Source organism: Tetrahymena thermophila (assembly GCF_000189635.1).
Source record: "Tetrahymena thermophila SB210 genomic scaffold scf_8254528, whole genome shotgun sequence".
Lineage (NCBI taxonomy): Eukaryota > Ciliophora > Oligohymenophorea > Hymenostomatida > Tetrahymenidae > Tetrahymena > Tetrahymena thermophila.
Window position 1 is genome coordinate 230,001 of NW_002476302.1, and position 25,437 is coordinate 255,437.

General features: G+C 22.9%; 9 protein-coding genes across 9 annotated transcripts; 2 read left to right on the forward strand and 7 right to left on the reverse strand. All coding sequences in view use genetic code 6, as the record gives it.

The window, feature by feature from the left end:
• Positions 1–816: 816 nt before the first annotated feature.
• On the reverse strand, positions 817–5,283 carry TTHERM_00637480 (hypothetical protein; the record flags this gene model as incomplete). Its single annotated transcript, XM_001032409.2, has 9 exons — positions 5,018–5,283; positions 4,104–4,289; positions 2,857–3,245; positions 1,882–2,684; positions 1,754–1,815; positions 1,484–1,602; positions 1,334–1,420; positions 1,123–1,275; positions 817–896 (listed from the first exon to the last, which is right to left on the reverse strand). The coding sequence occupies exons 1-9, from the start codon at positions 5,080–5,082 to the stop codon at positions 817–819; spliced, it is 1,944 nt and encodes a 647-aa protein (XP_001032409.2). The 5' UTR covers positions 5,083–5,283.
• Positions 5,284–7,682: 2,399 nt separating this feature from the next.
• On the reverse strand, positions 7,683–10,569 carry TTHERM_00637490 (NOL1/NOP2/sun family RNA methylase, putative; the record flags this gene model as incomplete). Its single annotated transcript, XM_001032410.3, has 5 exons — positions 10,003–10,569; positions 9,690–9,914; positions 9,170–9,550; positions 8,938–9,105; positions 7,683–8,855 (listed from the first exon to the last, which is right to left on the reverse strand). The coding sequence occupies exons 1-5, from the start codon at positions 10,333–10,335 to the stop codon at positions 7,683–7,685; spliced, it is 2,280 nt and encodes a 759-aa protein (XP_001032410.2). The 5' UTR covers positions 10,336–10,569.
• Positions 10,570–10,969: 400 nt separating this feature from the next.
• Positions 10,970–12,376, reverse strand: TTHERM_00637498 (hypothetical protein). The gene has a single exon (XM_001471452.2). It carries the CDS (start codon positions 12,315–12,317, stop codon positions 11,247–11,249), a length of 1,071 nt encoding a protein of 356 aa, XP_001471502.1. The 5' UTR covers positions 12,318–12,376; the 3' UTR covers positions 10,970–11,246.
• Positions 12,377–12,750: 374 nt separating this feature from the next.
• On the reverse strand, positions 12,751–13,738 carry TTHERM_00637499 (transmembrane protein, putative; the record flags this gene model as incomplete). The annotated part of the gene is made up of 3 exons (XM_001471453.2): positions 13,425–13,738; positions 12,900–13,313; positions 12,751–12,802 (listed from the first exon to the last, which is right to left on the reverse strand). The coding sequence occupies exons 1-3, from the start codon at positions 13,502–13,504 to the stop codon at positions 12,751–12,753; spliced, it is 546 nt and encodes a 181-aa protein (XP_001471503.1). The 5' UTR covers positions 13,505–13,738.
• A 1,035-nt stretch (positions 13,739–14,773) lies between these two features.
• TTHERM_00637500 (hypothetical protein) lies at positions 14,774–18,308 on the forward strand. The gene is made up of 8 exons (XM_001032411.3): positions 14,774–15,035; positions 15,265–15,482; positions 15,878–15,978; positions 16,153–16,293; positions 16,380–16,686; positions 16,741–16,907; positions 17,123–17,323; positions 17,543–18,308. The coding sequence occupies exons 1-8, from the start codon at positions 14,914–14,916 to the stop codon at positions 17,906–17,908; spliced, it is 1,623 nt and encodes a 540-aa protein (XP_001032411.3). The 5' UTR covers positions 14,774–14,913; the 3' UTR covers positions 17,909–18,308.
• A 1,410-nt stretch (positions 18,309–19,718) lies between these two features.
• Positions 19,719–21,619, reverse strand: TTHERM_00637510 (chymotrypsin S1 family protein; the record flags this gene model as incomplete). Its single annotated transcript, XM_001032412.1, has 2 exons — positions 19,719–21,271; positions 21,418–21,619. The coding sequence occupies 2 exons, from the start codon at positions 21,617–21,619 to the stop codon at positions 19,719–19,721; spliced, it is 1,755 nt and encodes a 584-aa protein (XP_001032412.1).
• A 510-nt stretch (positions 21,620–22,129) lies between these two features.
• On the reverse strand, positions 22,130–23,362 carry TTHERM_00637520 (transmembrane protein, putative). Its single transcript, XM_001032413.2, has 5 exons — positions 23,247–23,362; positions 23,143–23,191; positions 22,942–23,094; positions 22,582–22,889; positions 22,130–22,526 (listed from the first exon to the last, which is right to left on the reverse strand). Exons 1-5 carry the CDS (start codon positions 23,284–23,286, stop codon positions 22,420–22,422), a joined length of 657 nt encoding a protein of 218 aa, XP_001032413.2. The 5' UTR covers positions 23,287–23,362; the 3' UTR covers positions 22,130–22,419.
• A 424-nt stretch (positions 23,363–23,786) lies between these two features.
• TTHERM_00637530 (heat shock factor-binding protein) lies at positions 23,787–24,131 on the forward strand (the record flags this gene model as incomplete). Its single annotated transcript, XM_001032414.3, has 2 exons — positions 23,787–23,958; positions 24,028–24,131. The coding sequence occupies 2 exons, from the start codon at positions 23,787–23,789 to the stop codon at positions 24,129–24,131; spliced, it is 276 nt and encodes a 91-aa protein (XP_001032414.2).
• Positions 24,132–24,625: 494 nt separating this feature from the next.
• Positions 24,626–25,432, reverse strand: TTHERM_00637540 (hypothetical protein; the record flags this gene model as incomplete). The annotated part of the gene is made up of 1 exon (XM_001032415.3): positions 24,626–25,432. One exon carries the CDS (start codon positions 25,430–25,432, stop codon positions 24,626–24,628), a length of 807 nt encoding a protein of 268 aa, XP_001032415.1.
• Between the last annotated feature and the right edge of the window lie 5 nt (positions 25,433–25,437).

The following is a 25,437-nucleotide window of genomic DNA, read 5'->3' on the forward strand; positions in this document are numbered from 1 at the left end:
GAAAACTATTTATTTTAATAAAAATTTATAAAAATTAAATTTTCAGTTTAAATTTATTATTTTCTTATTTATCTTAACAAAGTTAGTAATACTAAAGTTTTAATCGCTAAATAAGCTAATCAATCAATCAAAAACTAATATCTAATCAATTATTCAAGAAAGATAGACTCAAATAATATTCAAAAAATAGCTATAAAATTTTTATTTTTCCAAATAAACAACAAAAAACATTAAATTAATTAATTGCAATCAAATTAGTATGCTTTTTTAAATAGATTTAACTAAGATTTTATAATTTTTAAATTTTGCAAACAAAAATCTTAAATGTGTGTTTTTTTTTATACAAACATATATATTCACAAGATACAAATTTAAAAAAATATTGACTGATTTCTTTTAGTTATATCATTTTTTTGATTAATCTATATTTAGTAATTCATAAGTGAAAAGTGCATTAAGATTTAAAAAATTTTATTAAAGAATAAAATAGTAGTTTGAAAGGAAAAGTTTTATAAACAGATTTTATATGCACATGTAAACAATTAATACTTAAATTATAGGTTATGAGTAAACATTTATTTATTTTTATATATTTTATATATATTATTTATATATTTATATTAATTTATTGATATTTTTATAATTAATTATATTTAAATTACTTATTTTAAGCTTTATTTATTTATTTAGTTTATTTATCATTTATTTATTTAGATTTTTCATTATTTTTTATAATTATGTTAACTAATAGAATTCAGTTATCTTTTACTGCTTTTGATATAAATAGATTTATTACTTTACATTTCATTACTTTCTTCAATAATTTTGCAAATATTCTAATCTTCTTTTTGTTAAACGAGTTACTCTTTAGTTTTTACAGGTATTCGAGCAGCAAGCTTTTTTTATATTTTAATAAAATTTATATTTAACTTTTTTAATTTTTTGCATTAACATTAATCTATATTTTAAACTAAATTATACTATTTCAATTAAGAGGGGTTTTTATTAATTTTATTTTTTCTAAAATTGTTAAATTTTGATGATAAAAATTTTATTTTTTTTAAAGTTTATTTTCAAAGTTTATGAATGCCTTCTCTTAAATTTATTAAAAATAAAATTTACCTTCAATTTAATTCATGAAATTCTAATCGTCATTTTCCATTTTTTCTTTTATTTCATTTAAAGTCATTTTAGTGTTTTTAATTAAGGAAAGGAAATCATTATGAGAATAATTTTCATTATATTTTGAGCGAATCAAGTTAATAACTTCTGTATCTGATGATATTTAAATTGATTATTAAGTTAATTTAAAGATTGAGTAATTTAATTTTACATATTCCATTATCCTCTGCACTATGAACTTTATTTGATAAAATAGCTTGGAACTTAGATTTATTTAATTATTACCACTATTATAAATCTATTAATTTTGAATAATTAATTAGTTAATAAAATTTTTTTTAAAAAAAAATAAATTTATTACTAACCATAGAATATTCTGGAATAACAGCTTAATACTCTACACCAACTTCAGTCTTATTTTATCTATCTTCAGTATTTCTAAATACTTGCTCCCAGTATCTTTTATCTTGCTAGTCATTTCTAATATAATTTGTATAATTTAGCATAAATTTAATAAATAAAAGTTAATATTTTTAGTTTTATCAATCCAGTAAGACTTTTTTTTATCAGGATTAAAAACAAAGACAATTTGCTTAAATTAATTATTAATTTATCAATTAATGATAATTACTTTTATTTGGTCTAGTAACAGGCTTTGCAGAGTTGTGATTATCCTTCACTTGTTTTTCTCATCTATTATTAATGTTAAACATTTTTAATGCTTAAATCTCTGTATGTTTCAATGAATTAATTATTTACATTGCTAAATTCAATCTATTTATCACACTTTCTACAATATAAATATTTTGAATTGATAAACTTTTTATTTTTATCTTCTTATTAAGAGCTGTTTGTTTGAGAAGGAGATTGAACAGCATCAATGTATTTTTAATTTTGGTTATTTTTATAATTCTAAGAGGTATGAGCTGCTTTTGATGAAGATGATGAAACTGAATTATTACTATTTTAATTATGTAGCACCTAGCTAAAATTTTAAGATTATAGTCTATAATCATTAAATTTATTGTTTTTTTACGCATTCTAATTAGAATGTTTACTACTAGTATTACTAAAAGAGTTGTTTTAAGTAAAGCTAGAAGCACATTTTGTTTGTTTCAAATGGTCTTTTAATTTTAATTTTTCTAATTTGGATGAATAAGCATTTTAATTTAAGGATTGTAATTCAAAATGATTTCTTTTAATTTAAGTAGCTCTAAATTAATCATTTATGTGGAGTTTATGAGGATTTTATACTTTAAGAATAGTTAAATCTTCAGCAAAATCGCATACTGGAATTTATTTTATATTTTTTTGTGAGGTTTAAAACATTTTTTAGTACTGAGTGCATTAACCCATATTTTTGACATTATTAATATTTGAACTAGATGTTTTACTATTATTTTAGTAACAGTATAATTCTTTAGGTTAAGATAACTTGAATTCTTGGTCTTCATCTTCCTCGTCACTCAAAATAATTAGTTATTTTTAGGGAATAGCTGTTGCTTTCTTTTCACTGATTTAGCTGCTGTTTTGAGAGATGGCTTAGGTAGTAGCTTTGCTGACTTTAAATTTATTTTATAAAAAATAAACATTAAGCAAATCAAATAATTGAAAAATTTCATTAAAAATTTATTTATTTTATAGATGAAATTTAAACTATTTTAATTAAAAAGCAAAAAATATTAATTTAAAACATTTTTTTTTAATTTAATAAATAAATAAATTTTTGTCTACTATTGCTGATATTCGAAATAAGTACTGTATCGCTCTTGTCCGATTGGTCTAAAGAAGTAATTTTTTACATAATATTTGTGTTACCAGCTGCTTAAGCTCCATAGACTCTTTCAGAAGTCTGTTTCTAAACATATTGTTGTTGTTAGTTGTTTGGTTTTTCTTGGTTTTTTTGTTTTTATTATTCTATTTAAGGTTTTTCTATCACTTCAACTGAAGAGGAGTCATTTTCAATGTTGTTTTGCTGCATATTTATATTTTACGAGACCTGATCGTTTTCATCATCATCTATAATAATTACACCGTTTTGAGTGGCTTTTTTAGGTTCTAGCCCTTGTTTTTTTAAAACATCTTTGTTAGCCTTTTTTGTCTTACAAAGTTGGTCGTCATAACTATTAAGTTTAAGAGAAAATAAAAAGTAATTTAATAATTTAAGCCTAGTTTAGGGAGGAATTGTATTTGAATTTTAAGAGGAATAAAATCAATAAATTAACCCTTTATACTCTACTTGTGATTTAATAATTTTTAGAGCTTTTTTTCCTTTAGAAATTTGGATAATAAACTGAATAAAAAAGCTCAGAAAATTATTATAATTAAAATAATATACTAAAGGAAAAAAAATAATTTTACTCAAATTGAGTGAAGATTTTGTCGGAAAAGACAGCTAGCTTCAAAGAAGAAAAAATGGTTGTTAAAAACAAATTAAATTCATAAAATCAAGCAAAATTGAATATAATTTTTTGAGATTTTCAAAAAAAAAGAAGAGTTTGTAGAAATTTAAATTACCCACCCTATCGTATTATTGATTTTTTTATACAAATTTATTCAATTTTTCCTTAAGCAGTAAAAAGAAGATCATTATAACTATTTTACCTCTTCTTTTTTTTCTTCTTTGATTAACTCTAAAAGAAACAGTAAAAAGAAAAAAGCAAAAAAGAAGAAAGGAACGAAGATTAATAGAAAGAAAAATTGATCATTGATTAAAGAAAATCTGAATAAATAAATAAATAAATAATTAATCAAATGAAAAAATCAAATGTCATAATATCTTCTTTTTCTTTAACTTTTTAATTAAATTAGAGGGGTACCCTTATGTTTGTGTTATAATTTAAGAAAAGCTTGCATTAGAAGAAAGCTTTATCTAAGACAAAATAATCATTTTAATAAAGCTCAATACAGAAAACTTCATTAAAATGATTACATTTTAACAAAAAATTCTTTATTTCACTTATTTAAATCAATTTAAATACCTTGCATTCTTTTGCTTGATGTTTCCAAGTAAAGGCTGCATTCCTTACCCATTTTATTAATTGTCTATTCTTCTATCCTTTCCTATGTTATTCTATTGTAAGTACAAGTCTTTTGAGTTTTTAGCGACTAAATACTTGTAAGACATTTATTGATAGTTGAAATACGGATTCACAATAGGATTAGAGCTATTTTAAAAAAATATTTTAAAAATATTGTTAGTTATGTGCGTGCATGCATTTAGTAAACACTATTAAATAAAGTCTTATTTATTTGAAAGTGCATAATTTATTCAAAATAAAAAATTATCTCAGGGTTGTTGGGGAATTTTAGTTTAAAGGTATCAGTATAATCTCACAGCAATGCTTGGTCAATAAAAGACATTAATAAAAATACTAATTAAATTATTTTTAGGCAAAAAAAAATCATATTTTAATTGTTTAAGTAAGGCACAATCAAAAATATATTTTATTTCTATGTAAACTAAAAAAACACTAGCTGATTGTTTTACTGTAATTTTAAAATCTTTAAAACAAACAAAAAAAAGTAAATAATTTCTTTCAGACAGCTTTGATTAAAGGAAGCATTGTCGAATACTCATATCAGAGGAAAATTTCCTCCATCAATATTCGAAAAATCATTAATTTAATATTTCTCATTTTTATTAAATAAAATTAATAAATTGTCTCATTTTTCATAGTAAAAAAATTTTTTGCCAGATTTAAATCCATCTTTCTGGCTGGCATCGAAAGGACATTACTACCTAATTTAACTCATTATTTAAATTTCAATTAAATTGCATTAATTAGCTGTAATTTTTTATATTTTCTATTATAGCTTGAAAGATGAAACTGATAAATCAAAGTGAAAAAAAAATAGAAAAATAAAATCATATTAAATTAAAATTTTAAATTACAGAGAACTATTATGAGATGTCACATAGTAGTAGTAAGGGTTATTGTAGCTAGGAAAACCTGACATAGCTGATTTTAAATCTCTGAAATGTAGTCTTAAAAAGTGAAATACACGACGTAGCAAAAATGTTTTGAAAAAAGAAAGTGCTTGAGGAAATAGTTATCGCTCTGGGTGCTTTGGTTGCAGAAATCCTTTTAGTTTGAAAAACCTCTTTGATTATCTTCGATTAATTTTATTTTGAAAAAAAAATTAATTAAAAGTTAATAAATTTATTAATATAATAAATAATTATAAAATTTCTTAATATAATTCCATTCCTTAAATCTCTTAAATCAAATTTTTTCTAAAATAAATCGCAAAGTATAATAATAATTATCTTTATTATTATTATTATCATTAAAAAACCTATTATTTTTTCAATCTTTATCTGTCTGCCACCTTCAAGCTTGCTTTCTTTCCAAGCTTCCTTTTTCCTTTGATATTTAACATAAATAAACCCACTACTCTCTTCCTGTTTAAAGCTTATACTCTTTTATTGACTCTTTAATTTTACAGATATTTATAAAAATAAATCAATTAAGTATTATTTGACAACAAAAATCACCATATTTTAATTTTATTATTCTTTATGGATAGGATTTTAAATATCAGTTAGATATTGGCCAAGCTGCTAGAATGCTTCGAAAATATTGTATTTTACCCCAATTAATTACAAACTTATGTCAATTTAATTGATCAATTAAAATAATTAAAATAAATTTTAAGAATAATATTTTAAATGATTTTATGAAAAGCAAATACATTTTAAAAAGCCTTATCTTAATTACAGCAAAAGATCTTATTATTACTTATTCTTAGATTGATTGGTTGATTATAAAAGAATTTGTTTATAAGTAAAGCCAATAGGCGCATTCCAAATAAAAAATATTTTTTTAATGGTTGAATTAGAAAATAATTATTTTTTACATAAAAAAAAGTTATTTTTCTAATTTTCTGAAAGGGAATTGATGAATTCTCTTTACACTCTCCCATAAAAAAAGGATATTTTTATTATCTCTAAAAGATTATAGCTGATGTAGAGAGAGAAGAAAAAAAAAAAGCATATGTAATTTAGTATGTGTAAATAAAAATTACTTAATTGAATCACAAAAATAATTTGTAAATTTTGCTTTAAATTCTAAATAGAGTTAAGCTAGACTCAAATAAAATGTTTAATAAAATTATTTAATTCTTATTTATACACTATTTCTGTCATTTAAAATTATAATTTTTTCTTGACTATTTATTTGCTTTAAAGCATAAATAAATATCCTCTCTCTTCTTATACACTAATTTTTACTCTTTCTTCTTTATTTTAGATTTACCACAAAAAAAAATTGGATCTATCTATCGACCACAATTTCCGAAAGAACCTTATAATAAAATATATTAAAACAAAATATTTTAACAAACAATCACTCGAAGATGAAAAATAATGCTTAAAACTTTAAAGCACAATTTTAAGTATTATCTAACAAATCTAAAAATTTTAAATTTATCTATTTCATTTTAAATAAATGCTATCTCTGACACACCGCACTAATTATATGCTGGGGGACTTTAAGTAAAAGAGTCTTAATGGCTTAATAATCCCTAAGATAGTTTTTATGAATAATCTACATAAAAGATTGCTCTTCATTTAAATAATATATTTTAGAGTAATTTCATTTAATTTGAGCTTTTATCTTTTCATCAATTTAAAAAATAAAGTTAGTCCCATGTATATTTATCTTTATTTATTTATCTCCACTATTCTCCCCACCGAATTTATCATAACTTAATTATAGTCTAAATAATAAATTTACTAAATAACAAAATGTTTATTTGTTAGGTAAAATAAAAAAATTTTATCCTAATTCATTTTTAAATTATTTAGTTTATTAATCAAAAAATAAAATTAAAATTAATTTTTATTTTTAAGCCTTTTTAAATGTTTTTCTTGAAAAAAGCTATAAAATACAAATTAATTTCTAAAAAGATTACTTTTTAAGTATGAAACTTAATTAGCACCAATGAATGAATCTAAAATAAGTTAAATTCAATAACTCTTATTAAGTTTTTAAATATTAAATTTTATTATCAAGCGAGGTATTCTGTTTAAAAATATTAAAAATATATAATGAATGAAAGTAAAAAAAGTTGAATTCAATAACTCTTATTAAGTTTTTAAATATAAAATTGAATTATCAAGCGAAATATTCTGTTTAAAAATATTTAAAATAATGAAGTAGAAAGAATAATAAATTAATTAGTTAAGATGCTATTTAATCACTAACAAATTAGAGAGTTGAAAATCAATAAAAGAAAAGAAAGAGTAAAGAATTTTGATTAGGTGTTAAAGTAAGATTTAAATGTTTTTAAATTCTACATAAAACACACAGAAGCAATTTAATATTTAAATTGAGTATTTTAATAAACAATTTTTGAATGAACGAATGAATAAATGAATGATTAATAAAATAAATTATTTTTAAATCTCTAAAACAAATAAATAAATAAAAGCAAACAATCATAAGTGAATGAATGAATAGGTTATTTTATTTGTCTGTTTAGAATTTATCAAATAATTTTTTGCTCAAAGCTTCAAATCACCCAAACTTTCACTATTTACAAGTTTACTCATTCACTCATTCAGTTTTAACTTTCTTATTTTTCTAAAATTGATGCTTTCCTTGTTATTTATTAAATGGTCTATTTTTCTAATGCTTATTGAATTTGTTAAACTTTTTGTTGTTTTAGTTGTTATTCTTTCCTTTAAAATCCTTTACTTTCTTTTCTGCTTTTTCTTCTACTTCTACTTCTTCTTCTACTTCATTTTCAGTCTTTTAAGCATTATTATTTTTTTAGGGTTTTTATTATTCTTTCTTTTCTTACTATTTGTTCAAAGGCTACTTGGCAACTTGTTCAGTATTCTTTTACTCTGACTTTTAATTTTACTTCTTTTAACCATTTTTTTTATCTTGCTTTTACTCCTTAGCAGCAGCAGGCTTTTCTTCAACTTCTTCTTCAACATTTTCTTCTTCATCTTATTATTTTACTTAATTATTCTATTTTTCTTTCTTTTCTTAGGCCTTTTGAGCTAATTTCTTTTCTTTTTTAGATAATTTCTTTTCACCGTTTGCTTAATCGTTAGATTCCTTCTTTACTTATTTGTTATCTTATTTTTTAACTTAAGTTTCATTTTATGCCTTCTTTTCTCCCTTGGGCTTCTTCTAATCCTTTTTAGCTTATTTGCTTTACTCTTCATTTTCTTTTTAGTCGGTTTCTTCAGTCTTCTCTATTTTTTCTTGTTCCTTTTCTTCATTCCAATCATAATCTTCACCATTTGCTGTTACTTCAATCACACCTTATTGTCCTTTTTGAACCTTAAGCTTGTGATCACTTTTCTTATTTTTATTATTAATATTCACATTTTCTACATCTTCGTTTTCCATAGCATCTAAGTGATCATTGACTACTTCCTATTTAGTAACTCTAGGTCCGTTTTCTAATTTTTTTAATTTGGCAACATAAAAACCATCCATATTATGAACGTGAGGTAAAATTCTTCTAGTCTTTTTGAGTTGAGGGTCAAATCTCTTATCCTAATATTTTGTATAACCTTCTTCACCAACTTCAATTCCCATATCTACTAATTTAACGAATCTGTTTTTAAGAGCATAGTCTACAACACTCTCGTTTTCTTAAACTGTAACACTACAAGTGGAATATACAACATAACCACCCTTCTTGCAACAATCGATGGCAGAAAGAATTAATTCTCTTTGTAAGTGAGCATGCTTTTGGACGTCAATCAATTACTAATTAAAAAAATATTAATTTTTAAATAAAATTTAATTAAAATTTTTAATTTAATTTTAATAGTTTAATTTATAATATTACCTTAGTAGCTTTAACAGAGGGATCTCTTGCGATAATACCTAAACCAGTACAAGGTGCATCAAGAAGAACTCTATCACAATTATGAATAACTTTATTGAGCTTTCTTCCATCATAATTAGTTACAATACAGTTGTTAATACCCATTCTCTAAACATTGAAAATCAAGGCCTATTTTGATAAATTATAAAAATTAACTCCAAATTCATCATAGAATAAATTTATAAATAAATACTTTGTTTCTATCAGCCTTAACGTCATTAGCGAATAAAACACCAGTGTTTTTCATAAGCTAAGCTATGTAAGTAGTTTTACCACCAGGAGCAGCAGCCATATCAAGAATCTTTTCGTTAGGTTAAGGAGCCAAGGCAATGACTGGCAAGAAAGAAGAGGCACTTTAGAGCATGTAATGACCAGCAAGATATTCAGGGGTAGCACCGATAGGAACTTTAGAATCGTATATTTTCAAACCAACTTTGGTCCATTCAGCTAAGCTGTCTAAGTTAACACCTCTTTAAATAAGGATTTATGCAAGTTCTTTTCTACGAGTTTTCAAGGTGTTAGTTCTGATAGTTAAAGGTCTTTGTTGTTCATTTGATTCAAAGAATTAAACAAGCTTTTAAAGTTAATATAAGTAAGATTAATATTTAATATTAATTGCATAAATAAATTTGCTCTATGTTCTACTTTTATTGATTTTTTTTTTTTAAGAATTCAAAAATTTTAAAAATAAAATGTAAAAACAAATGTTTTACTTCATTAGGATTAAACATGGTCATAAATAATTAGACTAAATCACGGTTGTAGTTGTAATATTGCATAAAGTATTCAGTTAATTCTTCCAAATAACTTTATCTGCTACGACCATCCTTGCTATTTTCTTTGAATTTAGATAAGATGTGTAAAATGTCATTGATCTTCATGTTTAAAATGGCTTAATCTGGTTAACCTTTCAATCCCATCATATATTATTCCTTTGCCTGTTAAATAAAAAATCATTTTATTCAATACTCCCAATGATTAAATAATTATAAAAATAATGAATTTTATCAATTCAAATTTAATTACCTTTGCTTCCATATCTCCTTCATCTTCATCGTCACTCTTATCATTGGGAAGTTTTCTTGGGAGCTTGCTATTGGGTTAAAGCTTAGGTATTTCTTCACCATCTTCATCTAATTCTTCGTCTTCATCATCTTCATCATCATCACCTTCTTCTAAATCTTCACCATCATCATGTTCTTCTTCATCTTCAATATCTTAACCATCTAAATCGTCACCTTCTTCAAAGTCATCTTCCTCTTCTTGGTCAATTTCATCACTATCTTCTTACTCTTATTCTTCTTATTGTTTTCTAAGTAATTCCATTTATTTCTTTAACTCTTTCTTTGTTGGTCCCATTTTATAATAGTTTATTTATAAAGTTGATTTTATTTATTGTTTTTGCTTTGTTTTGTGGTTGATTAATTATTATGTTTATCCTTTTACTATTTATTTTTTTACTCTAAATAGAATTATTGCTTTAAATGGTACATTCAAAATAAAAAAGGATCTTAAATTTATGCAAAATATATTTATACTTCTAAACGAATAGTTTCTTAAATAATTAAATCTTTCAAAATCTTCATATTTGTTGCAAATAAAGCCAACTCATTTTACATAATATTTTGGAGTATAAAATTATTTTGCTTCTGATAAATTACTAGAAAAATTTTCAATTTAATTTAAATTAAATTTAATATATATTATAGATTTTATTTTTTGCTTACTTTAAAATCTAAACTTAAAATATTCAATAAAGATTTAAATTAAACTCAATAAATAATTAAATAGATTTTTTATATTGAATAATTCCTGAAAATTTACAATAATTATTTATATCCTTACTAGATTATTTTTTACACAAAATTAATCTAAAAAAATTTATTATTAATTTTTATCACAACCTTATTACATAAACGATGTAGTCACAACATTTAATTAATTATTCGTAGTGAAAACTAGTTAAAAATATTCATTTTCTTTTTGATTAATCCTCTAAAATTACATTTTGAATTTCATAAATCGTTAAAAGATAAAAATATTTAAATGAAATAAAATCATCAATTTTTTATTTAAAATATAAAATAAATTTATGATAAATTAATAAACTTAAATATACTTAAATCTAACTAACTAATTTTTGTATGATTAATAAAAATTTATTTAATAACAGAAAAAATAAGAAGAATCTATCTATCTATCTTTCTTTCTTTCTATGTATTTGTTATTTATGATTAGGAAAGATTAATGTTTGATTTTTGTTTGGAAACTCAATTTCTTGAAAGATTTGAGTAATCTTTCCAATTATACTATTAGTACTTTATTCCATTAAATAAAGTAATTAAGTTTGGTAAAATTGAGTTTTCATAGAATTTTTTAATAGTTCCATCAGATTTTTCGCATACTTTTGATAAATCTTTTAAAGTTTTATTATTTAAATCGGGATTATTGCTTAATTTAGTAACAGCATAAAGTGCAGCAGCTGCCTTAGTTTAATCTTACTCACCGTTTGAAATCTGGCTTTCTTTAATTTACTGACAAAGGGCTAGATATCCTTTTTTGTCATTTTCGTTAAGAGAAAGTTATTTGGAGTATTCTTCTGCATATGTTTTTAAATCAACCTTATCAAATAAAATTTCTACGATTTTTTGTTTATCTTCGAATTGATTTTTCTTGATATTTTCTAATTCTTTTTCTACATCTTCGAGCTTTATTCCAGCTACATTACAAATACTTTTTAGGTTTAGCATGGCCTCATCAATTTTTAAAAGTCTCACAAAAATGTAAATTGCGATGACACCTCTCCTTTTAAGCTATGAAGAGTTAGCTTCTTTCTCCTTAGTTTAATTTGGATTACAGTAATCCATATTTTGTAAAATATTGAAATAATTTTCTATCTCAAAGATTTCTCTTTTTTCGAATTATAAATACTCACACCATTTGTTGAGTTGCTTGCGTATATTTTTTTTATCATCTTCATCAGCTTTTCTTTTTTTCTTGCCTGTTTATTCATCAAAGACGTCTCTGCCGATTTTTAATACAATGTCTTTTCCATCTTAGACCAAACCTCTCATTTTATTCATTTAATCAGGATCGTTTTCATAGTTGTTGACTTCTTGCTCAAAAGTTTTGTAGTGACTTTCAACAACATAGCCGCATGAAAAACATTTTACGTTGCCCTTAATACGATCGTGTCTCACTTTCTAGCTGTGGCACTTAATGCACTCTTCATTTTCGTCACTCATTTACACTTCTCCTTCTTTTTTGATTATTTTATTGAAATTATAAAAATTTATTTATTTTTTTTATTTTATTTCTGTATTTGTCTATTTACTTAACATTAAAATTTTCAGCCACTGAGGATTATTTAAATAGGGTTTAATTAAAAACCTATACTTTCTTCTAATTCTACCTATTAAATCAAAATCATTAAAAGATCTTAACAAAATTATTTTATAAAAAATAAAATAAAATTAAAATTTTTTTCACTGAAAAAAAAAATTTTTTTTAAATCAACAAGAAAGGATTTAGTTTTATGAAAGTTCAAAGCTCAAAGCCTAAAAATAGTGTACTATATAAATAAATAAGGATAAATGCATACAAATAGAGTCAGTCAGTTAGTTAATTAAATTTAAACATGAGTTTTTGGAATTGGTATATATAATAGGATCAAAATATTCGTCAAAATTTTAGAGGGTTTAAATGAATAATTTAAAGTTTTTGAAAAAACAAAAATACAGAAAACATCAACTAAGATGCAATCTATTTAATTATTCATCTAAAGTAAGTTGCTCTGCTTCTCTCCTTTAGGAAATAGGGAACATTACTATTTTATAAAACACATTAATTTTATGTAAGAGTAAACTTCAAATGCTCTTTAAGCATTATATGAAAATAAAAATTTATTTAAAATAAATATTTACTCTTGATAGTAGTTACCACAGCTTTATGTGTATTTATTTGGAGTGTTTAATTGGGATTGTGGTGGTGAAGGACCAAGAATTTACTTTACAATATTGTAATCATATTATTCGTATTGCTAAGAATTATTTAAGTTAGCAAAATTTGTAAAGGACAAGCGCTTATTAGGTTAAAATGGTGGAGAATAAGTAGAATAATCATAAGAAGAATAAGGTTCTGGAATTGTAAGGGGAGGTATATTCAAATAATTCTTGTTAAAAGTGTATTAATTTTAGTAGTCTTATTAAACACATTAATTATAATTTCCATATGCTTGATCATAAATGTTATTTCTAGGAGATTAATAACTTGCTCTTTACTTCAGAAAATTTATTGCCATTTCTTGTCTTTGAATTCTCTCAATCTCTTTTTGCTGTCTATATATATATTTATTAGTTTAAATTAGATAGATTATAAGAGTGTAATTATGAATTGAGGATTATATAGGACTGAATATTGATTTTATATCATATGAAAGTTAAATATACTTTTTTTATCCAATTTTGTAAGACAAAATGATGATTAAAGGGACTAAGACTATGATGAGTCCAATAGTAATTTAATGCATTGAAATTCCACAAGTTATATGATTATTCAGAGCTGTTTTGTTTCTGATTTAGCTGAAATTTTAGACACTCTATAAGGTCTTTTTTGGAAGTTTATTGTTAGAAAATCTTCTTAATTTTTAGGTTTGTAAAAAAAAGTGTATCTACTAATTTTTTTTACAATATTTATTTTAAGAATAAAAGAAATTATGCAAAATCTTAATTCGAAAAATTGATTTAATGAAAATCACCGTATTTATTTATTTATTTTAACGTTAATATTTCCAATTTTTACAAATTATGAAAATAAATATTTTTTTAAATAATACTTGTCTGTCAAGAGCAATTAGAATTATTCATTTTTCAAAAAGCTTCAATAGCAAAATTTTTCTTCAAAGGAATTAAAAAAATTATTTATTAAGGATTGTTAAATAAAGTTTTAAAATAATTTTTAATAACATAATTATGTTAATAAAAAAAATAATTAATTAAATTTATTTCTTTTTCATTTTAAGAAGAAATTAGCAATTAATTAAATTTATTTCTTTTTTTAAGCATAAAATTTATGTTAAAGTTAGTTTTTATTTATAACATGATAAAATTATAATCGAAATTTACTTTGAATAATTCTAAAAAAGTTTCATAGGAAATTTTCTATTTTAAATATTAAATGTAAAAAAAATTAGAACTTTATTTTAAGAGATTATTAAATATAGAACAATATTTTATTATATTTTTAGGTAAAATAAAAAGTAAAGCTGAAAATAAATGGTAAGATAAGTGATGTAAATTAAATATGAAAAGAAAGATTTAAAAATGAGATCTGTATTATAAAAATAAATAAAATACAAACCATTTTAATATTTACGAAAACTTTTTTTAAAAGTATTTTTTATGAAAATTAAAGCTTTAATATATTTGTTTTACAGTAAAGATGCATTAGAAAATATTAATAGTGTATATTAACATAAATGAAATAACTAAATAATTAAATAGCGATGTTTTTATATTTGCATATAACAAATTTTTTATAATGTACTTATTTATTACTCATTCATAAAATCTTGCAAATAAAAGTGAGTAATTGCATTTAAATTTATATAAAGGTGAAAAGGAGATACTCTAAATATACAAAAAATTTGATAATAAACAATAGATGAAAGAAGGAACTATAAAGAATGACTTGATTAATAATTGATTGATTTGATTTATTGATTTCGTTCTTTTAATTAATTAATTAAAGAATGAATAAAAGTGATAAAAAATAAAATAAAAAAGCTAGTTAACAAAAATTTTATTATTTTTTTGTAATTAAGCAATAATACATTTATTTATTTCTAAAACTAATAATAAAAAATTAGAAAACAAAAAATTTAATTAATAAAAGCACGATAGTATTAAGATAAAAGCATAAATTACATAAGGTTAGGTTATGTATATAAATTCACCAAATATGGAAGGAAATAACTAGCAAGAAAAGTAGGATGATATTGAAAAGAGAAAAATTTCTGAATTTAAAGAGAAGGCACAAGAGAAAAAGCGTACAGACTCAAGGTTAGGCTTTAAAACAGTTATTTTTTTTTAAGCTTTAAAAAAAGGGGTTGGGTTTGTAGTTAAAGCGCCTGTGATCAATAATTAAAATTTTAAACCATTTTGGCTTTATGATATTAAATTAATTATATGAGATTGTAGCAAACCATTCTCAAATTTTAAATCCCTGTCATTTAGATTAGACAAAATACCTTAAAAGGCAAGAATATTAACATTTAGTTTAAAAAATTAGAAATGAGTAGCTCAACTACCATCGTAAGCGTATGATTTAGCCAGTTTAAATAAGATAGTTATCATAAGAAGACTTCAAATTTGATGAGCAATTTGATGATGAGAATGTTGATTATATAAACTAGAAGATTTAGGAGTTTAAGTTGAAAATAGTTAATCCTCAATCAGAAGAGGAGCTCTGGAAAGCTCTGCTAATTTTCGAGACAATGTCAAAAAAAAGTAATTAGCGTATTTTAGACTAAAAATACATTTTTTGAGATACTTTATATGCTTAGTTAGGCATTTGATTAAATATATCAACCTACCCGCGTTTGATTTAAAATTAAAGAATGAAAAAGTATTATTTTTAAAACATTTATAAAAGGCAAATAAGGAGATAAAAAAACTTTTTTTTGGATTTAGATGGAATCAAATATATCAAATTTTTAAACAAAATCAAATCTCCTTGCAATGTCTTTAAAGTAGAGTTACAAAAACACACATAATTACATAGCAATTGATGATTAAAACTTTTATTGAATTTATATGATTTTGCATTTTTAATAGTATTTTATCAGATTAATAATACATTTGTTTCAGAATTAAATTAACTTGATTTTAAATTAATACCACAGTAAGCTCAGTAAATATAAAGCTCACTCTTTCCAAAGATCTCAATTTTGTGAGGCAGCTACTTTAGTAAACATAGAGTCCTAATATATCAGATGAGTGCAAAGTAAACATTTGTTATATCTCATTTCATTTTATAGAAATACAAATCAAAAAAACATTTCTTCAAATGTATTTTTATAAATAAAAAATTCTCTTTCTCTGATCTTTCTTTCTTTCTTACTTTCTTTGTTTCAATATTTCTAATTTTTCTCAAATGTTTTTTTATTTGTAAAAATAGCTGGGAACTTTGTAAATGCTTTCCGAAATTACTGAATCATTTAAAAACCTCAACGACATCAGTCCTTTAGCTGATTAATTTGCTTTCGAATAATACCTAAGAGTGTATAGACAAGCTAAGACTGAGAAAACCTTTACAACTGTAAGATCGCTTGATTTCAAAAAATTTTGTTATGAAAAAGCTTTGAAAACAAATTCTGAAATTTTTTTAATTTTTGACTTTAACAGGTTTTGTAAGCTATTTCACAACTAACTATGGATAATATAAAATCAAGTGAATACTTTATACATCACGGCTTTTATCCAGAGTTTTTGGCAACATTTGAAAAATTAATGACAGTTAATTCTTAGCTCTATTTGGAAAGTATTAAAGACTTATGTATAATTTTGCACGGACTCTCAAGACAATAACATCCTTTTGACTATAATCACGAAAAATTAGGAATAGTTTTTCAATATTTGATTCAAACAAATGATTGTGATATCCACTTTGATCTATCTTCTGCAATCGATAACATTGTAAGATCCTATTTAAGTAATTTAAATTAAAATTTTTGTGAAATAAAATAATGAAAAATTTTCAAAATAGACAAAAATAATTTTGAATGGGTTGCAAACAAATTTTAAGAGCTCTACAATTTAGGACTTATGAATGTTGTTATTAAGCTCATAAATCAAGAAAATGTATGGATTCCTGTAAAGGGAAACAAGATATTGAGTGCAATCTCCCACATTAAAAATGATAAAATTAGACATGTAATGATTTTTTCTCACTTACGACTTTAAATTATATTTTGTATTTTAAACTTATTTTTCCACACACAAATCAAACAAACAAACAAACAAACAAACAAAAAAAATCCAATCTGGAAATTGATTGAAAAGGGAAATAAATTAAAGAGATATAGATACAGCTGTGGGAAATTTATAAAATTGGTTTGGATATACATAATTTTTTTAATTAAATGAAGGACTTTATGATATAAATCCACGAAAGTGGAGTATTTGATTAGATCTTAAAATCTATAAAGCACTCTTAAATTCAGGTTGTGCTTAAATATCACCTCTTTTTGACCTTGAAAAATTTAGTAGACGGTGGATGCATTTTTCCTGAAAAATACAACTATTTAATTTCAAATTTGCTTGATCCATTGGTGATAGAAAAAAAATAGGTAAAAAAAATTTTTTCCATTTGGTTTTAAAATTTCTTTGCGCTTATTAATGATTAACTGTTTAAAGTTTAGTCTGAATTCTTAATCTATGTAATTTTTAACATAACTAAGTAAGTTCTAGAAACGAAATTTAACAAGAACAAAAAGACAAATAAATAGAAAAAAATAAAATCGTCATCCTATTTATTGTTAAATTTTAATTATAATAATATTAAATAGCTTTAACAGCAGGTGATTGAAGTGATATGGCTTGTTTTTTAAAAAGAAAAAAATAAAGATTTTAAGATCGAGATTACAATCTAGCTCATAGAAATCCTTTGTTCCATATTATAAGATGAAACAGACACAGATTTGCTAAAGAAAGGTCTTGACATATTTGACAGAGTAATGTCGATGTCTGCCTAAGATGCAAACCAAAAAAAGCACATAAAGTGGCTCTAGAGACTAGGCTTTAATTAAATTATACACAGTCTTTAATAAAATAAAAATGAAGAAATATGTAAAAAAGCTGTAGCTGTTGTTTCATATCTAGATAGTGATGAAGGCTCTGACAGTGATGATATGAAAGACGAAAGTCTAGATTGAAAAAATTAGGTGAAAAAAATGATCAAAGCTTAGATAATTTAGATATATACATTAAAAAACAACAAATTCTTCAATAATACACAAAAATATTCATTCATTCATTCATTCATTCATACATTTATTCATCCAGCTAGCTAGATATTCATTTAATAACTATTTATTCATAACTTTTTAAAAATAAAAACCACTACCTTAGTAAGCTTCTGTCTTTCTTGAAAAATTCTTTTAAAATTTAATTGCTTGATATATTATATAAAATATATAAAATTCAAGGTATATTTCATATTGTTTTTATTTAAAATGCATCTCTACTAACTATTCAACTTAATAGTAAATCCTAATTCAATTCAATAGTTATCTTTCTATCAATTCTTTTTAACTAGAGTATTATTCAAATTTTATCACAAAATTTTATATTTGTTTGAAATCGAATCTCAAATTTTATAAAATATACCTTGTTTTCGGATATAACAATTCAAAGTTATAGTACCAAAACATATAAGTAGTAATTACTTCAACTATAATAATATTAGCGCAATAAAAAATAATTAATTATATATAAATTATCAAAACAATGCAATATTTGTGCTATTATTGTATTTTTATAATAAATATCAAACAGCCATTACGCTTAAGCTTTTGAGTTACAACATTTAAACATTTTTCTTTTTAATTATTATCTAATTGAAGATGTAAGATTTCAATTCATCATCAGCAATACTATTGAATATTTTTTGGTTTTTTTAAAAACTCAGTCCATTAAGTTTATAATAAGGAAAATTTTTTTCAAATAAAAAATATTTGTTTGATCTGGCTGTTTACAGAACAGCAAAATGATATATTTGAATGTATGTAAATTGCCTATTGAGAATATCTTGAAAATTAATTCGCTTAACTAAATTAAAAGTAATATTTGTAAAATTGTATTATCTAATTCTAATGTTATATTCCTTAAATTACTTAAAATTAAAAAATTAATCCATCAAAAAATAAATATGTGATATGTAAATAAAGATTAGATTGCGATGCCAATAGGCATTTCAAAATTACTAGAGCATGATAATCAATCGCCACTTTTTTTTATTAAATCTACTGGTTGTTTTAATTCATGTAACTCTGATATTATTCGTATGAAAAATATATTTGGTTCTAAAAAATTTAAAAATGAGTCAGTAACAAATATAAAATTTATTAAAAATATCAAGGATTAATTCAAGTATCATTATGCCAAAAAAAAATATATTATTAAAATTGGTGTTACTCAGAGTATCAAAATAAATTATTTTAAGAAAATATTTTTTTTTTTTTTTTAATAATAAATTTTTTATTATTATTTACTTTTTATTTTGATTTTAATTTATTAGAACTTTAATAATATTCTGCAATACTAATATAAAATGATAAAAAATATCTAACCATTTATTTATTATAAATAAATAGAGAATATAATTTCATCAACAGTAAAAATTAAATAAAAAATTTCTTACTTAAAATAAAAAAAATAATTACAAAAAAATTACTCATAAAAAATACTTGATAACACTAATTTTGCACATTTATAAAAAATTTTTATTTATAAGTAAATTAGATGATCTTATTTAAATTATCATTTCTATTCAGATTTAAAAAATATAAATTTATCATTTGAAATAATTAAAAAAAACTTAAATTATTAAAAAATTCTAATTAATACTTAAAAAAGTAAAATTAATTTAACATTTCTCTCATTTTATATAGCAAAAAAAATAAAAAATAAATAAACATTTAAATACAGATATTTTATCATTTTTAATTGATATTAACTCATATTTCATAAAACTGTTAGCTAATGCAGCTTTCTAAAATATGTTTTTATTTAATTTTTAATTTCTTCTGAAAACTTAAAGCCAAATATTGTTACACTTAGTTTTTCTAAGCTTTCAACTGTTTTAAGATCACCAACTATTTGCTAGAATGAAGCTTCTGTTGATTATGGTATTGTTTGGAAGTGAAGTTTGATTGATTTTAAGGTGTGCTAATTTTTATAAATCGCTGAACCAACTGCTCTAACTGCTTCATCATCTATACTTTCCATATTCATCAAAGTTGCACTGAATGTGTGAAGATTAGGCATATGGCAAACTTCAGCAAAAACTTCTTTTAATGAAGCACTTGTTATTTACTTGCCATTTGAGAAAAATAAACTTATAATTTGGATATCATTTAAGTTCTGCATACCCCTTGCTAAATCACGAATACCGTTATCCGTAAGTTTAGAGCATTCGTATATATCTAATTTGAATGTTTTTAGCTAACGTAAAACTTAACAAGAGTGCTTAAATATTTCAAGAGATTCATCTGTAATTACTGATTTATTATCTGCAGTTTTTGTGCGTATGGAAAGACTTTACAGATGAAGATTAAAACGAAGGGCATGGAGAGCATTATTGAGCTAGCAAATATCTACATTTCTGCTTGTATCAAACTAAATACTAAATTCGTTAGAACGCTTCATCATTTACTAATAGAAAGTATCATCTAATGATTCTTTTAAGAAAAACCATTCTATAATATCTTATATTTCATCAAACTTTTCTTTTGTTAAGCGGACACCTATTTTCGCACCTGTGGGATTTGCTAAAGATTTATTTCTTAAATGTATACCGAAAATAAAATACTCAATAAATGTTTCTGAATGAACTCTTTGAATAGCAATAGGACCTCCATTCATACCAGAAGTTGCATCATTTTCATATTCATATACCTCCTTACCTAGTTTTATAGCTTTACTCTTTACACAGTGCTAAACTAACTCTTAACAATCTTCTGGGTAACCATGAATTTCGTAATTTTTAATTATAGCTTCAGGTTTTTCAGGATTATATAGGCCAAACCATCCTGTAGATAAACCGACTGCTTATTAAAGAATAAGAATGGCTACATCATTCTCTTCAGACTACTTGAATGCTGTGTTTTTATACTTTTCTACGACTAAAGCTCTAGCCACTTCTACTTCTTTGAAAACAGCTTCTGTTCCTTTCAAGCCAGGCCAAAATCTTATTCTTTAAACTTTACGAGCAGGTTTTGTTCTATCATAAATTATATGAGCAGCAGTTATGACATGGTTGGGTCCAACCATACTGCCTGTCCCTCTCTAGACAGTATTATCACTGAATTCAGCTAAAACATACCCAATTGCAGTTTATGGAAATTCTAAAATCTAATCTCCAACACGTTTTCTTTCATCTTAATCCTTAACTTTTAAAGTGGCTTTTCCTTCTTCAGGTACTTTTGCTTGTAAATTAGATTAAACTTTAATTGCAGCTTCATTTCTATAAGTGTTTTTTAAAGGATTTGAAAAAGCTGTCATTTGTGTTAGTTTACCTATTAAATAAAACAGCATTTTAAACAATAAAAAATAATCATTGAGATTCTTTAAAATATTTTAATCCTATTTTATTTGATTTGTTGCTATTTATCAAAATCTTGTATAAAAAGATAATGGCAATATTTTAAATCTAAATGTTTACCACTAACAAAGTTTCCATAATCCAGCAAATGTTAAAGTTCTCTATCGAACTCATATCTCAAAAATGCTTCATCAGGAGGAGAATTTTTACTTTTATAAATAGTTCTTGCTTCAAACTTTTTAATTCCCTTCATAATTTCTTTTTCTTCTGCTTCCTTTCTTCCGAACTCTTCATAGTCCCAGTCTATATCTTGCATATCCATTTTAAACTAAACCTAATTTTATGTTTTTCTTTCAAGTTTTATTTTTTAATAATTAATTAATATAATCTGATTATTTCTAAAATCTTTATTTATATCACAAATTTAAATATAGAATATTATTATGATTCTTCTATGAGGAATTTATTTTAAAAGGTTGAATTTTTATTGAAAGCTAACAATCCAACTAAAGAAATTCTAGCATACTACAAAAATTAATTCATCATAACCTTTATATTTTATTTGTTACTTACCATCCACACTTGAAAATAATCATTTTTATTAAATGCACCATAAATAATTAATTATTCATAATTTTTTTAAAATAACTTTTCTTTAAAAATATTTACTAAAATAAATAAATATTTTTATAACCTTTGGATTACATTCCATATAAATAAATATAATTTAAGATAATAGATATTCAAATTTTATTACAACAACACTATTTTTAGTAATCTTTAAACCATCTAAATCAAGTAAATTGAGATATTTTTATTTTTCAAATATAGATGAAATGAATTTTAACAAATAAACAATTAAATCCCTTAATTATCAAACATGTATTGCATAATTAAAATATGTATTTTTTATAAAATTTCAATACGTAAATATAAGTAAAAATTAATAAAATTTAAACTTTTTTATAATAAAATGTTAAATAAATGAGTAAATAGGGCACTAGATTTAATTTAGAACCAACTATTAAGCCATTATTAAAATTAAACTCTAATTTAATTGAGTATTTTTATGTTTAATATTACTGGTAATATTTATTTATTTATTTTTATACATTTTCTTTTTCAACAACAACAACACGATTTACTTGTTTATACTTGTGTATCAGCCAATCTAATATTAGGATCATTATCAGATAGAATTCCTCTTTTTTTGAGTCTTTCATATATTTCTGATATTCATTGAAGAAAAACTAAGTTGAAGAATTAACAAAAGGAATAATTTACTTTTAAAAAAATGGTTGATTACTTTTTCAAAATATGAAGTATCAACAGGATCTGCTGAAACTGTTGATATTTCAAAAATATCTATATCTTTATCTTCTTTCTTAACAATTTAGTAAGCCTCTTCATACCCAACTTTTCTTTAACTTTTTAGATCTTTTTTGTTCCCAATTACAATTATATATGGATCTTCTTCTTCTTGCTCTATGCAATTGCTCTTAATCTCCTCTATCCAATTTTTTACATTACAAAATGAATCTTCTTTAGTTATATCATAAACTATTATAGCACCAACTCCACTTTTGTAGTGCCTATTATTGGTTATCACATTAACTAATTAATTATTTAAAACAAAATAAATACTCTTTTGTAATGCCTCTGTATTTTTCTTAGCCAGCTGTGTCCCAAAGTTAAAATACTACATGTCTATTCTCATGGATCTCATGCTCCCAAATATGGTAGTTGAATCCATAAGTAGGCTTATACTTAGTAGAATTTCTAGATTTTTATATTATTCTAAAAAGAGTGGGCATAATTTAAAGCAAAATATAAATAAATGTTTACTTATTTACAACATAAGTCTTTCCAACTTGAGCATCACCTACAATAAATACTAAACATTTATAGCAAATTTATTTTTAATCATAGAAATTATCTTAGTAATATACTTTTAAATTATAATGGTTCTTATTTATTTCTTTCAGCCATTGGTTTCAACTTATTTTTAGATACGCTAAGAGGTTATTAAGATAGATAACTTAATTAATTTCAATCAAAAAAAAATATATCGAATACAAAACTTTTATTATTTTTTTTTGAAATTGTAAAAATAAATAAATAAATTAAATAATTTCAGTAATAATATTTTAAATGGTAAATAATTTTGGCTATCAGATGATAGATGCTTTTATATTCTTAAAATAATATTATTAATACTAACTTTTGGTTAATTTTAAATAATAAAAAAAATTATATCTAGATCTATCACTGAATAATTAATTACCATGCAAAAACACAATATTAAAGAAAAAAATTTAAATTAAAACTTAGTTGATATTGATTTTGTAATTTAACTCAAACTCTTATTTGGTGATGACCGGTCATGTTAATTAAATATTTAATTTATTTGAATTTCTTTACATTTGAAAAATTAAAATAAGTTAAAAGAAAAAAAATATAAAAGATTTTAAGCAAATAAAAGTACTATAATGAGCGGAAAGTTGCAAGCAGGATTAAGCAATAGCGGTTATAAAAGAGAAGAGTATAATGAAGATCCTTCTTCCAAAGAATTAAATGCCTACGTTTAAAATCTTTTAAAATAAATGCAAGATAGATTTGAAGACATGAGCGGAAACATAGTAGGCAGAATAGATGAAATGAGTATTTATATTAAATTAGATTTGAAAATTATAATTGATGTAAAATAATTCTATATTTTGTTTAAAAAAGGAAAAAGAATTGATGACATTGAAAAATCTGTCTCTGATTTAATGAATGATTTAGGAGTTGATGATGTTGATTTGCATGCCAATGCAAGAAATGTCAAAATTTGAAAAATAATAAAATGTAGTTAAAATTAAATTAGGTATATTAATCAAAAAAACATCAAAAGTTAAAATGAAATAAATCTGTCATGAGACAATCTATCTTTCTATCAATCAATCAATCAATACAATATAATTAAACCCTTTAATCAATTGCAAATATAAAACATTATATGTATCTTTCCTTCTATCTATATTTTCTGTACATCTTTTTCTAAATATTTCTTGCTTTAAAAGCAAAAAAAAGTATTAAAGACTTAATCATATTAATAATTGTTTAATAGATAAATTAAAATAGTAAATAAGATATCCATCCACACATGTTTTTTTTAAGCTATTTTATATTTTTGCATTAAATTGAAATACAAATAAAGTAAGAAGTTGTTAAATTATCTGATGCATTAAAATGAAATTATCTAAAAATAATTTCATTTCTTTATTATAAAGTAAATATTCTAATTTTTTTTATGATTTTAATTATTAGAGTTTGTTTGTTTGTTTTTTCATTTATTTTTGAGATTTTATTTTTCTAGTTCACTCTCGATTTAATACTGTTCCAAACCAAATTTTACAATGAGCTTTTACACTAAATCATTAATTTTTTTATTTTGGATTTCAATTTCTTTTTCTATCAAATCAGCAACTCCTTTTAAGTTCTTAATCTACTTGCTATTTTCTAAAATAATTTCAATTTGATTTCTTTTTCTCATATAATCAATCATTTCGTCAGGCTTAATTTCTTCTTTGTATATTTTTTCTGCTCTCAAACGCTGCATTCTTATCATTTGCTTTATATTAAAAATAATTTCTGGTCTTATAGTTTCAACTTTTTTGAATTTTGGCTTGACTTGAGCATTTTTTTGCTATGATTTTTGTTAATTTTCACTCCTTTCAGTAGTTATATACTCCATTATATCTTTGTATGAATCATCAAAATGAGAATAGAACATTTTATAATTAATTTAGCTTTATTATTCTTTATCAATTTTATTTTATTCTTAAACCTGATCTATCATATTACTAAGTTTAAAGCCTTAATTTTTAGGTTTATCGTAGCTATAATCATCTATCTTTGAGAGCAAATTGCTATTTTTAAAACTGCTGGTGTTGAAATCAGAATATGAATTAAATTTATCAGAGTGCTACTCTAGTTTCTCCTTTTTAATACTCAAGCTGCTAGCTGCATTTGTTTTGTTCTACTTTTCAGTCTCTGGAAGTGTCGCAGCTGACTTACTATCTCCAAAATCTAATATTAATTTAAAAGGAGTAACGAAACTAGAATTTTTGCAAGACTAAAAATCCTTGAGCATAAAAT